The following is a 14,972-nucleotide window of genomic DNA, read 5'->3' as shown; positions in this document are numbered from 1 at the left end:
CATGGGGTGAAAAAGTAGGTCAATATATCACATTTAACATTATCATTTATTGCCCTTATATCAAAAATATTGGTGATGAGATTGGTGTTGATGATGTCTTGCCTAGTACGAAACGGGTCGATGAGGTCAAAAACTAGGTCATAAGAAAAAGCTTGTAAACTTTCTGAACATTCTAGAGGCCACAATCATTGCAGGACCTTCATGAAACTTGGTTAGAACATTTGTCCTAATTATATCTTGGCCACGTTTGAAAGTGATTTACATGAGGTCAAAAACTAGATCATATGTTAAAATTACAGAAAAATACTCTAGATACTATTATTATGCCCCCCTTCGAAGAAGAGGGGGTATATTGCTTTGCTCATGTCGGTCTGTCGGTCGATCTGTCGGTCCGTCCACCAGGTGGTTGTCAGACGATAACTCAAGAACGCTTGGGCCTAGGATCATGAAACTTCATAGGTACATTGATCATGACTTGCAGATGACCCCTAGTGATTTTGAGGTCACTAGGTCAAAGGTCAAGGTCACAGTGACCTGAAATAGTAAAATGGTTTTTGAATGATTACTCAAGAACGCATATGCCTAGGATCATGAAACTTCATGGGTAGATTGATCATGACTTGCAGATGACCCCTATGTATTTTGAGGTCACTAGGTCAAAGGTCAAGGTCACGGTGACCCGAAATAGTAAAATGGTTTCCGGATGATAACTCAAGAACGCATATGCCTAGGATCATGAAACTTCATGGGTAGATTGATCATGACTCGCAGATGACACCTATTGATTTGGAGGTCACTAGGTCAAAGGTCAAGGTCACGGTGACCCGAAATAGTAAAATGGTTTTCGGATGATAACTCAAGAACGCATACGCCTAGGATCATGAAACTTCATAGGTAGATTGATCATGACTTGCAGATGACCCCTATTGATTTTGAGGTCACAAGGTCAAAGGTCAAGGTCACGGTGACCCGAAATTGTAAAATGATTTTCGGATGATAACTCAAGAACGCTTTTGCCTAGGATCATGACACTTCATAGGTACATTGATCGTGACCCGAAGATGACCCCTATTGATTTTCAGGTCACAAGGTCAAAGGTCAAGGTCACAGTGACAAAAATCGTATTCACACAATGGCTGCCACTACAACGGACAGCCCATATGGGGGGCATGCATGTTTTACAAACAGCCCTTGTTTACATATCTTCATGAACGTTGCTCAGAATTTATTCCGATTTCTTTATTTATTTTGAAACTGGGTCATGTGGGTAAAAACTAAGTAACATAGTCAAATTAAATAAAAAACATGTGACCACTCCAGAGACCAGATTTATAGTTTAATCTTCATGAAACTTGGTAATACCATTTGTCAAAATGATATTTTTACCAAGATAAAAACTTGGTCATTTGGGGTCAAATACTAGTTTGATGAAAAGTTTAAATATTTATTGCCCAATTTTCATGAAACTTATTCAGAAAATGTATCCCTATGATATCTTGGCCAAGTTCAAAACTGCATTACATTATAATTCTATTTATTTATTATAATATACTTAAAAAAGATGTCTTATCATTAATCCCATTAGGGCTTACGTGGAACCCTTTGCTCAGTTTATTGAGTTGTAGATTCTTTGACTACAATAGCATTCACAAAATATTAATTAAGATCACAGCCCGGCTTTCCAATATGGTGGCCAATTGTTGTACTGGTCATAAATAGTTCGCCCAGTCTCTTTATTTAAATGTTTATAAAATAACTACGTATTGTTCCAAATGGTGCCTTATAACTTTTGTTAACCCTTTACCCCTTAGATATGTATTTTTACACATTTGTAAACCTTAAGAAAGTTACATTCAATTAAATACCTTTCTTACTCAATTCAGGTTTTAAAGGCTTCATTTCCAACCCTTAGTTACTGATGAGCAGCAAACAGAATTTAACCTGAACAGACTTCAAGTTACTTGCAGGCTGTTCTGGTTTTATGCTGTTTGCACACAGCCATTTTGGCTTTGCTTCTTATGGAGGAAAGGGTTAATTTTTTTATTCCTTATATGTGATGTGTGTTTTAGGCTAAAGATATAGGTCACATTTGGGAGCTAGGAGGGGGCACCTGGCTGTCCAAGCTGATGGACGTTCCATTGAACCCAGACACCATTGAGTAAGTTGGACTTTAGAAAGACTATATGGGCCATGCTCTGTGAAAAGGGGGTTTAATGCATGTGCGTAGAGTGTCATCCTGTCCCGTCCATACAGGCTAATCAGGGACACCACTTTCTGCCTAAACTGGATTTTTGCTAAGAAGAGACACTTGAAACAAAAAATATCATTAAAGCGGAAAATGTCGTCCCTGATAAGCCTGTGCTGACTGTACTGGTACATTTATGTTCACATAAGTAGTTAAAACATGCACTATATTATTCATCTTTAAATCTGTTCCATTCCATCTTTAATATTTTAACATACCATTTGTAGGTATTGGCAATTTAAAAGTAATCATAAATATCCATGTGTATGTCTGTCTAATTCTTTTTCAGCCATGCAGCAGTTATTATATGCGTAGACCTCTCTAAACCAGATGAGATCTGGTTCACACTTGAGTCGCTTCTTCAATCCTGTCGCACTCGTATTGACACTGCCATCACTGAAATGAAGCAAAGCCATCCAAACATTCGAGATATTTTGCAGCGTCGCGCGGCAGACAGTTTTGGGGTTGACCATGAGGACAAGAACATGGTGGATTTGTTTCCTGTGCCCCTGATTATTGTTGGGACAAAATATGACCTATTTCAGGTGAAACAATTTTTTCATTTACACAACTACGTTAAAAAATTCAACAACATAAATTTAGTTGTAAAAAAAACAGCATGCCCTCAGCAGCAACACGTATGTTCAACCATGTGTTGAAGTGAGGTTCAGCCCAAAGGACACATTTTGGCTTACATGTATAATGCATCCTACAAAGCTTTAAGACATGCATGGCTGTTGATTTTTAACCCCATGAACATACCCACATCACCCTCACCTCTAATTGATCTTGAATATGCCCTATTGTTATTCAGTTGGACCTGAATTCTTGCTTAACCTAAAATAATTAGTTTAGTCTAACATCTATACCGCTTGCTACAAAGCTTTCATACCTTTATGGATGTTATCTATAACCACTCTCAGCACACCCACATCACCTGACCTCATTTTGACCTTGAACTTGACCTACTTTTGACTTCAAATGAATTAAAGGATTACATGTATTGAACACAGCATTTTTTATTCAAATAACTACATGTTGTGATGAAAAAAAAACATGAATTTTAAAATACATGTTGTGAGAATCTCTTGTGTTCTATCATCCCCTTATGAAATGTGTAAGTCTTATGTTGTAAGAATCTCTTGTGTTCTATCATCCCCTTATGACATGTGTAAGTCTTATGTTGTAAGAATCTCTTGTGTTCAATCATCCCCTTATGACATGTGTAAGTCTTATGTTGTAAGAATCTCTTGTGTTCTATCATCCCCTTATGAAATGTGTAAGTCTTATGTTGTAAGAATCTCTTGTGTTCTATCATCCCCTTATGAAATGTGTAAGTCTTATGTTGTAAGAATCTCTTGTGTTCTATCATTCCCTTGTGAAATGTCTTGTGTAGTAGTCAATATATTCTATTCACATACATGATATCACTTTATTCTATTTCATATACAGGATATCACTATATTCTATTTCACAAACAGGATATCACTATATGCTATTTCACATACAGGATATCACTATATGCTATTTTACATACAGGATATCACTATATGCTTTTTCACATACAGGATATCACTACATGTATACATCAGGATATGAACTCTTAGTATTAACTTTATTCTATTTCACATACAGGATATCACTATATGCTATTTCACATACAGGATATCACTACATGTATACAGCAGGATATGGACTCTTAGTATTAACTTTATTCTATTTCACATACATGATATCACTATATGCTATTTCACATACAGGATATCACTATATGCTATTTCACATACAGGTTATCACTATATTCTATTTCACATACAGGATATCACTACATGTATATGTCAGGATATGGACTCTTAGTATTAACTTTATTCTATTTCACATACAGGATATCACTATATGCTATTTCACATACAGGATATCACTATATGCTATTTCACATACAGGATATCACTACATTTATACATCAGGATATGGACTCTTAGTATTAACTTTATTCTATTTCACATACAGGATATCACTATATGCTATTTCACATACAGGATATCACTATATGCTATTTTACATACAGGATATCACTTCATTTATACATCAGGATATGGACTCTTAGTATTAACTTTATTCTATTTCACATGCAGGATATCACTATATGCTATTTCACAAACAGGATATCACTATATTCTATTTCACATACAGGATATCACTACATGTATACCTCAGGATATGGACTCTAAGTATTCACTGTATTCTATTTCACATACAGGATATGGACTCTGAGAAGAGGAAGGTGATCTGTAAGACTCTACGGTTCATTGCACACTCCAATGGAGCCACACTTCAGGTAAGGCATTCATGTGTGTAACTACATTGTACAGTCTAGTGTGCAGTGATAGACAATCGACTATGCTTTTATCTTTAACATTTGGTTCTAAACTAAAATGGGTACTAAAATGAACAGGCTAAGAATTTAGTATTGAAAAAAAGGATGAAAAATGTAAGTTACTACATTACAGAAATGGGATTTAGTTAAGGTTTTGTTAACAAAAACATTGTTGTTTATCACCTTACCTGGAAATCATAGCAGTTTAATGATCTACTTAAATGGACAATGTTTATAAATCATGTTCAATAAAGTAGATTTAATTTCACTATCATATTAGTGATTAGTGTTTGTTTAACCTTTTTCATGTTGTTGTTTGTTCGACCAGTTCCATCTTGGTGTTTATTCAACCAGTTCAATGTTGTTGTCATTGTTTGTGGAACCTATTCCACATGTATGTTTGTTTGACCTGTTCCACTATTCTTTCAGTTCTTCAGTATCAAAATAGAGCAGCTTGTTCAAAAGGTACGAGCAGTGATGACCAACCAGCTATTTGGGACCACACCAAGGTAGAGTTGAGGCTTTAGATGTAATAACATGCGTCTATTTGACATATCATTAATGACAGAATATTGTCTTATGATTTATTGTTGTAATCTTTATACAACTGTTAATTTTCCACAGAGCGTTCATATTTGTTTTTAGCTCACCTGTCACGAAGTGACATGGTGAGCTTATGTGACCGTGTGATGTCCGGCGTCCGTTGTGCGTGCGTGTGTGTGTGTGCGTGCGTGTTTCCGTCAACAATTTGTTTGTGTAGACAGTAGAGGTCACAGTTTTCATCCAATCTTTATAAAATTTGGTCAGAATGTTTATCTTGATGAAATCTGGGTTGGGATTGTATTTGGGTCATTTGGGGTCAAAAACTAGGTCACAAGGTCAAATAATATAAAAACCTTGTGTAGACAATAGAGGTCACAGTTTTCATCCAATCTTTATGAAATTTGGTCAGGATGTTTATCTTGATGAAATCTGGATTGGGATTGTATTTGGGTCATCTGGGGTAAAAAACTAGGTCACTAGGTCAAACCTTGTGTAGACAATAGAGGTCACAGTTTTCATCCAATCTTTATGAAATTTAGTCAGAAAGTTTATCTTGATGAAATCTGGGTTGGGATTGTATTTGAGTCATCTGGGGTCAAAAACTAGGTCACTAGGTCAAATAATAGAAAAACCTTGTGTAGACAATAGAGGTCAAAGTTTTCATCCAATCTTTATGAAATTTGGTCAGATTGTTTATCTTGATGAAATCTGGGTTGGGATTGTATTTGGGTCATCTGGGGTCAAAAACTAGGTCACTAGATCAAATAATAGAAAAACCTTGTGAAGACAATAGAGGTCACAGTTTTCATCCAATCTTAATGAAATTTGGTCAGAATGTTTATCTTGATGAAATCTGGGTTGGGATTGTATTTGGGTCATCTGGGGTCAAAAACTAGGTCATTAGGTCAAATAATAGAAAAACCTTGTGTAGACAATAGAGGTCATAGTTTTTATCTGATCTTAATGAAATATGGTAAAAATGTTAATCCTGATAATAATGGATTTTGATTAGTTACAGAGCTCCCGCCGCCGTTCGCCAGATTTGCCAATGGCGAAAATTTAGCAAATTCAGGGAATAAAATAATTGTTTGGCGAAAACGTTCGGCGAATGATTTTTTTCCTGACAAATGCTGTCCCAGATAATAAACTCTTTCAGCTGTAGACTGTGCTTCAATACATCGCCGTGTTATTGACCCGAAAAATTGATACGCAGTCGGCATTAACACCGGTCAGAACCGGTCATTGAGACAAAGGAAAATGACGGGTGTGAAAACAAAACAATGGTGTAATCGCACATCTTATCGGCTTAAATAAACAATTACATCTGATTAAAGATTAAAGATTGCTGCCGATTTCAATCAATTTGAGTAAAAGCCGTTAGCGAATTATCAACTTAGTCACACAATGAACGTAAGTAAAGAAGTTGATAATTGATTTTAATTTCGATAAGTTCGTAATGTTTGTAATGACTAAAGGCTAAATGTGTTACAGTTGTGAATGACGATAGATGAACGGGTATAAAACCCTTGACATTTTTGGCGAAAGTATCGGAAATTGCGACTGCCATTATGGCGACCATAGGCAATAAGCGTCCTTTGGACTCTGACGAATCTAATGACACAGTCTAAAAAAAAATCATATCTGATAATAGATCATTCAAAGATGTTTGGCTTTCGGAATTCAAGTGGTTAGACAAAATCAAAAACGATGTTTTGCAAAATATGCATACAGTTTCAAAAATCAAATTCATTCACTTTGGGTGTAGTATGTTGAAAATAGACAACATTTCAAAACACGAAAAATCAAAAGGTAATAAAAAAGAATGACAATCAATATTAAAATGAATATACATGAAAAAAAATATATTATTTATAATATATTAATAAAAACAATAATATTTTGTTATGTTCATAATAAATATATATTGACACTTTTCAAAATGAGCTTTTTGTTTTGAAATTTAGCATATTTAATTTTGTTTATTTCAGATCACAAAGAGGCCTCACAAGCTTGAAGTCTGAAAACATCAATGACAAATGCGCAGGCTGCAGCAATATCCAAAAGTGAAGCGGCTGTAGTGTCGGCTATGACTAATGTGTACTTTGCTGCACAACATACTCTCGCATCATTGCTGGTTCCAGACCTGAACAGATTGTATGTCTTGCAAGTGAAAAAAATAAATAAAACATCTTTAAAACAAATTTGATTTGTTTTAAATTGATTGATAAAATTTGATTTTGTTTAAGTTTGCTACAAATATTGAGCAAAATATACTTGAAATCATAAATTATATTAATACATGTATATAGTATTAATATATTTTCAGGGTGCAACCCAGCTCAATGACCTTTGAGTTGACAGCCACACGTCATATGAACACAGCTCCAGTGTGTCGGAATTTCACAACTTTATGGCAGACGTTCTGAGGAGTGATCTTCTCCAGAGAAACAGACATCATGCAAGTACAGTATCATGATCGATGAGAGCACAGACATTTCAGTGAAGCAAAATTTAGTGACCTATGTTAGACTTTTGGAAACTGATGAGTTTGAAATGGCTGAACTTCAAAGAGCAAATGCAGAGAGCATATATGAGAATGTAGTTAATTTGCTTGGTAGAAAGGGAATTGACATTCAACATCTCTCAGAAATTCTATTAAAATTGAAAATTTGGAGAACTTGTTGATTTTGTCCATAGACAGCTCACCAATGGAAAAGTTTGATTTCAAACATGCTTTCAAGATTTGGGCTGGATTGAAGTTGAGGCGGATTATGGCCTTCTGCTAATTTGTATGTACAGGATATCATGTGCTCATGTAATGTAAATTATCATGTCCTTATTTTATGAACATGTGCTTGAGTTATGATGTGTGTATATCTATAAATGTTTTGTTGTACTGTTGTTTTTTTTTGTTATGCTCACATAATGTGGATTATAGCCTTCTGCTAAAATGTATGTTCAGGATATCATGTGCTCATGTAATGTAAATTTATCATATGCTTATTTTATGAACATGTGCTTGAGCAGAGGTGTCAAAGTTCAGGATTATTCCTGAATTCAGGATTTAGGCCCTCAAAAACTTCTTTTGATATTGATATAAATTAGAGGATATTTGTTCTGGTATTTAAAGATTTCTGTCACTAAATGTCATTTTAAAATCAAATTATTTTAATTTGACATACAATGTATTGTTAACACAGTTAACATAATTTTATGAATTATTAACCCTCTTTTGGCACTGGCCCCCCACATGCTAGGCTTATTTTCAGGATTTTAGATTTTGCTCATTTGACACCCCTGTTGAGTTATGATGTATGTACTTCTATAAATGGTTTGTTGTAAACTGTTTATTTTTGTTATGCACACATGATGATTATAGTAATAAACATATTAAAGCTTTGTTTTGTAGTTTCTTCTTTAACACCCCTTAGCCTAGACCTACAACAGGTGGTTCCTAATGCTTTGCTAAAACTTTGGCTACAGTTTCTAAAATTTGGCTACACAAAATTACATTTGGCTAAAATGTTGGCTATAGAAATTTTTGGGCCAGGGGGAGCCCTGATAGTATATGGGTCATCTGTGGTCAAAAATTAGGTCACCGGGCCAATGCTAGTAAAACCTTGTGTAGATGAAGGAGGTCACAGTTTTCATCACGTCTTAATGAAATTTTGTCAGAATGTATTAATTTATGAAATCTGGCTTGGGATTGTATATGGGCTGATAGAATTTAAGTTGATATGGCAAGGTTAGTCAGGTTAGCGATTCAGGGCCATCATGGCCCTCTTGTTAAGTTTATTCCATCAAGTTGTTTGTACTATACTTATATTAATTCAGTTAAGTGTGAATTATGCTTAAGTTTATCAATACTAAAGCGTAAATAATGATTAAGATTATTCAAAGTGTCAAGTATGCTTTAGATAATCAACAGTTAGGTTTAAATTATGCTTTAAATTATCAACTGTATAAATCATTCTTTAGAATATGTTCAGTTAAGTGTAAACTATGTTTTAGATTATCAAAAGATGAGTTTAAAAATTATACTTTATTTTTCACTCGTAGCTTAAGTTATTATTTATATTCTTCTGGATGACTTACAGCAAAGCTATTCAAATAGAATACAACAAACCGTTGATGGTGCCAGCAGGCCTTGACTCATTGCAAGCAATTGGTAAGCAAAATACTGCTGAAGTAACATTGAATTTCTAAAAGTGCAAACCAAAAATGTGCATGATATGATTTGTTGTTTATTTTTATTTGTATTTTCCTTTATATTAATATATTAAAGGTTTTTTTGTTTAGTAGTAATTATATACTTGTCAATATATTCTATCATTACAAACTTTTAAATGTACTTATCTGTACAATAAATAACATTGCTATTTGATGCTTTTCTATCATGTAACATTTGAATGATCACATGCCATAAAAAATAGCCTCCAATTTCTTATTTATCTTAAATTTAAAGAAAACAAAACATGCTGCATCTTGAGAAAGGAGAGTCAACTTTAACTTGTGTTCACAGAAGTGCCTTCATATTATTTTTAAGGACCTCCGCCATTATCAGATAAAGACATTGGCAGAGTCAATGCAAAGTATGTACTGTGGTTATCTTTAAAACCTGGTTCAAATTGAATTAACCCTTTCCCACTCAGAAGCAAAGTGAAAATTGCTTTTTGCAAACAGCATAAAACCAGAACAACCTGCAAGTAACTCACAGTCTGTTCAGGTTAAATGCTGTTTGCTGCTCATCAGTATTTAAGGGTTGGAAATAGAGCCTTTAAAATTTGAATGTAGTAAGGAAGGTTTTTAATTAAAATTTTTAGGGACTACAAGTGCGTTAAATACATATCTAAGTGGTAAAGGGTTAAATTTTCATATCAGTTACTTGGTTTCCTTTGCAGATATTTGTTCAGAAGTATGATAACTTTTGTCAGCTTTCAAATAAAATCTTTGTTAGGTTAGTTTTGTAATGAATATGTCTGTTTTATAGTATACTATGATTGTAGTATTTCTCTTATCAATATAATTTGAACGATTAAGATGATCTTTAGACTATATATGGACAATGCTCTGTGAAAAGGGGGTTTAATGCATGTGCGAAAAATTTCGTTCCACATTAGCCTGTGCGGACTGCACTTTCTGCCTCAACTTGATTTTTGCTTAAAAAGACTTTTTAAAAGAAACAAATAAAAGCAGAAATTGTTGTCCCTGATTAGCCTGTGCAGACTGCACAGGCTAATCTGGGACAACACTTTACGCACATGCATTAAGCCCACATTTCCCAGAGCACTCCCCATATGTGCCTTTTACTATTCTAGGAAACCGATAGACCTTTGGAAGCACTGCTTTACCAGCTATTTTCCACAGACGGTCAGTTCTTGTTTTACGTTTAAAATAAAGAGGATAATGGATGTTGTATCATGCTAAAAAAAGCTTATTATTCTTGTACAATTTAAGATTTAATTAATTAATAGGTGATGCTGTTTAAACAACTATGTTGTTGTTATCTTTTTTTATTCTAAAAATGATAACATGTACTTGTGAGCAATTATTACCCGGTAGATATATTTTTAAGTATTGACATAGATAAACCGGTACAACAAGTAGTTAATGACTCTTAATCACATCAAAAATGAAATAAATTGAAAGGCTACCTGATATTATACAAGTGTAAGGACACATTTTGATTGATTTTTTAAAGGAAACTTTGAATATTACTGAATACCATATAATGATACAATAAGTGTTATTTGAAATGTTTAGGTAATTGTATTAATATGTTACATAAGCAATTATGAAACATTCGTATTCTAACAAAAGGTCATGGACTTTTAGGCCCGCAGTAATTATTAATAGTTTTACAATTTTTAATGATGGTGTCACTACAGAAATGACTCAATGCCCGAAATGTTTCATATAAAGACATTTTACAATGTTTTATGTTAAGTATTCTCTGAATCAAATCATCAAACTATCAGAACATATGGACACACAGAACATATGTACAAATGAGTTTAAAATTAAAATAATCAGTTTCATCTTATATAAGCAAAAATAAGGATGATAGCTGAGAATTATGAATATAAACCTAAGCAAGTACAAGATACTAAAGTTAACTCTTTCCAACTCAGACACTAAGTGAAAATGGCTATGTGCAAACAGCTTAAAAAAAAGAGTAACTCGCAGTCTTTTTAGGTTTTGTGCTGTTTGCTGCTCATCAGTATCTTAGGGTTAGAAATGAAGCCTTTAAATTTTGAATCTAGTAAGAAAGGTTTTTAATTAAATTTAACTTTCTGAGGAACTACAAGTGCATCAAAATACGCATCTAAGTGGTAAAGGTTTAAATCATATCGAAGTGGTGAAGGGTTAAATACGTATCTAAGTGGTTAAGGGTTAATCTGTGTTTGAATGTTCTCAGAACACTGACAACCCTGCTAGAGTGGAGGACCCCAGTAAGGATCCCAAGTATGCAGAGCCTGCAATCGACACATTGAGAGTCCAGAAAGATGAGGTAACTGGCACCACCACAGAGAATATATAAGTGTAGGGAATATAAGTATAGCGAATCTAAGTGTAGGGAATATAAGGGTAGGAAATATAAGTGAAAGGAATATACATGTAGGGAATATACGTGTAGGGAATTTAATTGTTTTAGAGTCTTGTTAGAATACTGGACTTGGTGCATGTCTGCAAAATGTTCCGTGCTGAATCAGCCTGCACAATCAGCTCTGAATGATTCGGGATGTCACTGTCTTCTTTTAAATAAAATTTCTGAGTTTATAACCATGCTTTCATTTGTTTATCCTTTGGTCTGCAACAAACAATGTACACAGAATACAGCTGTTTTTCTAAGACAGAGTTATATTAAGGATGAGATACTCATTCTTGCAGCTGCTTGCCCAAATTATTATTGTGACAAAGTTCTAACTTTCCAGTCCTACTCAATGTCAGTTCATCATAGAGTCCTTAGATCCATGCCATGCTTGGTTTTGGTGCCAAATCTCAGACCCTTCTGAACTGAACTGACTTTGATATAACTTTATAAATAGCATGACTATATGGTTGACATAAGCATCTTGTTAGGTCATTGCACTCCAACTCAAGGAACTATTCATTTTATGAAAATGCGCCATTTTTAATGCTGCATAAGATTTCTGAAACTTTATAGTCAATTTGAATATATCTGTTAGGCACCTTCCCTACCAATTGGTTTTGCCCATGTTTTAAAACTTTTCTGGTCCATTGATCTTTCATGGAGTAATTTCCTCTATTCGCATAACTCAATTTCAGGAGTTAGAAAGGTATCGTCGACAGTCTGAAAGAAGAGCACAGAAGAAAACGAGATATGATGAAATTCGGGCTTGAAATTCTCACAAAGGTACATACTTATGTATTTGTGATTTGATTTTATGAATGAATCCGCAGGCTGGTATTATTGTGTGCTTATTCATCTAGTTTGTTGAATTTCTCGGAAGTCTAATTTTTGCGCTTTTACAAGCCTTGTCTTTGCTGAATTTATGATAGTTATGAATCTATTTTTGGTAAAACCCAATCAGGTTAAAAAATATCTGTGCTTGAGTTTAATACCGCTTGTATATGCCTGGAATTCAAATTGATCAACAGTTATACCCCATAAATTCAAGTGATTCCACTAAAGCTAGTTTAGTTCAAGTTATGATATTTAGTGAATGGACACCATTCCATATTCACAGCAGCCTTTTTATGGTTTAAATGTGCTGTTCATATCATGTGGTGGTGGCTTTGTCACAGAACAAACCTATTTTGACCATATATATTTTAAAACAATTTGGCGTAGTTATAAACATGAGGAAACACGAGGAGGTGAAGTGTAGGGCACAAGAACAAAAAGTAACAAGCATGTTTAGTTTTGTTTACAAGATTCAGGCCTGATGTCCAAGAACAAGGTTATAGTTTAGGTCAAAGCTCAAATATAATAAGAAAGTTACTCAAACACTGTTCTTTTCTTTTTTTAGCCAAGATGGAATTTCTTGCAAAAGTCTGAAGCATACTGACATTGAATTGCACAAACATGGTCCCTTGGTCAAGCGCCAAAATAAAAGTTAATCGACACTTTGTCTGATCTTAACCTCAAAACATTTCATTGTTGACAGTTATATTTTTGTAACACTGGCACTCTTTATAAATCTTGGTGTATTTAATTACACGTGGTGTTTTATTCGATTATTCACTATGTTTCAGGCGATCATGAAGAGACCATTCCGTCCAGTGACAGCTAGACATAACAACTGACCTATTTATCAAGATTTTTCCTTTTCCAGCATATTAAAAGGAATTAATGCGTACTTTGTAGTGTCATTCTTAAGGACAGATCAAGACGTGGATTATGTGCATACTTTTCATTAATTTACAAATAGATGTATTCTTTCCTTTTTAAGGTGTATTAATAACAGTTCCATTCGGAAAATGTAGCTTGTGTTGTGTGTGTTTTTCAGAGCTACTAACCTTTAAATCAAGTTCACGTAAAAAAAATGGTATCGCTGTTCTATGTTATAATCAGAACTCCAAGATAAATCTTGTTTTATGAGCTGACATCTGCATTGTCCTGTGATCAATGTATTTATTATAATTGTATACTATTATTATGCCTTTCGAAGAAAAGGGGGCATATAGTGATCAGACTGTCCGTCTGTCTGTCCGTCTTTCCATCACACTTTGCGTTTAGGTTTCGAAAAATGCTCATAACTTCTATGTCCCTTGAGATATAACCTTCATATTTGGTATGCATCTGTATATGGACAAGGCCTTTCCATACGCACAATTTTTTTTACCCCTATGACCTTGACCTTGAACTTAGGGTCCACGTTTAGGTTTCGAAATCTGCGTTTAGGTTTCAAAAAATTCTCATAACTTCTATGTCCCTGGAGATGTAACCTTCATATTTGGTATGCATGTGTATATGGACAAGGCCTTTCAATACGCACACAAATATTTACCCCTGTGACCTTGACCTTGAACTTAGGGTCCGCGTTTAGGTTTCGAAATCTGCGTTTAGGTTTCGAAAAATGCTCATAACTTCTGTCTCTTGAGATATAACCTTCATATTTGGTATGCATGTGTATATTGACCATGCCTTTTCATACACCTAAAACATTTTAACCCTGTGACCTTGACCTTGAACTTAGGGTCCGCGTTTTGGTTTCGAAATCTGCGTTTAGGTTTCAAAAAATGCTAATAACTTCTATGTCCCTTGAGATATAACCTTCATATTTGGTATGCATGTGTATAAGGACAAGGCCTTTCCATACGCACACAAATTTTGACCCCTGTGACCTTGACCTTGAACTTAGGGTCAGCGTTTAGGTTTCAAAATCTGCGTTTAAGTTTCGAAAAATGCTAATAACTGCTATGTCCCTTGAGATATAACCTTCATATTTGGTATGCATGTGTATATGGATTAGGCCTTTCCATATGCACACAAATTTTGACCCCTGTGACCTTGACGTTGAAGATAGGGTCCGCGTTTAGGTTTCGAAATCTGCGTTTAGGTTTTGAAAAGTGCTCATAACTTCTATGTCCCTTCAGATATAACCTTCATATGTGGTATGCATGTGTATATGGACAAGGCCTTTCAATACGCACACAAATTTTGACCCCTGTGACCTTGACCTTGAACATAGGGTCCGCGATTAGGTTTCGAAATCTGCGTTTAGGTTTCGAAAAAAGCTCATAACTTCTATCAAGCGTTTATAGGGGGCATAAGTCATCCTATATGGTGACAGCTCTTGTTTTTTATCTATTAAACAATAAAATATGCGTATAAATGTC

The 14,972-nt window shown here is 34.5% G+C and overlaps 1 protein-coding gene across 2 annotated transcripts in view; it reads left to right on the top strand.

The window, feature by feature from the left end:
• LOC127873897 (cytoplasmic dynein 2 light intermediate chain 1-like) overlaps nt 1-14,972 on the top strand; it is a 24,286-nt gene extending 9,314 nt beyond the window's left edge. Inside the window, exons 6-16 of one of the 2 annotated variants that reach the window (XR_008046429.1) lie at nt 2,070-2,158; nt 2,535-2,790; nt 4,506-4,583; nt 5,052-5,131; nt 9,263-9,333; nt 9,712-9,757; nt 10,484-10,535; nt 11,584-11,676; nt 12,456-12,543; nt 13,386-14,199; nt 14,363-14,972. Coding sequence is in view for 1 of the 2 variants with exons in the window: in XM_052418003.1 (XP_052273963.1) it covers nt 2,070-2,158; nt 2,535-2,790; nt 4,506-4,583; nt 5,052-5,131; nt 9,263-9,333; nt 9,712-9,757; nt 10,484-10,535; nt 11,584-11,676; nt 12,456-12,530 (840 nt within the window). In the remaining variant the exon portion in view is untranslated. Of the gene's footprint in view, nt 1-2,069; nt 2,159-2,534; nt 2,791-4,505; nt 4,584-5,051; nt 5,132-9,262; nt 9,334-9,711; nt 9,758-10,483; nt 10,536-11,583; nt 11,677-12,455; nt 12,544-13,385 lie in introns of both variants that reach the window. The other variant, XM_052418003.1, reaches the window with a different exon arrangement.

Source organism: Dreissena polymorpha, chromosome 3, assembly GCF_020536995.1.
Source record: "Dreissena polymorpha isolate Duluth1 chromosome 3, UMN_Dpol_1.0, whole genome shotgun sequence".
Classification (NCBI taxonomy): domain Eukaryota; kingdom Metazoa; phylum Mollusca; class Bivalvia; order Myida; family Dreissenidae; genus Dreissena; species Dreissena polymorpha.
This window is presented reverse-complemented; position numbering and strand designations above follow the sequence as displayed.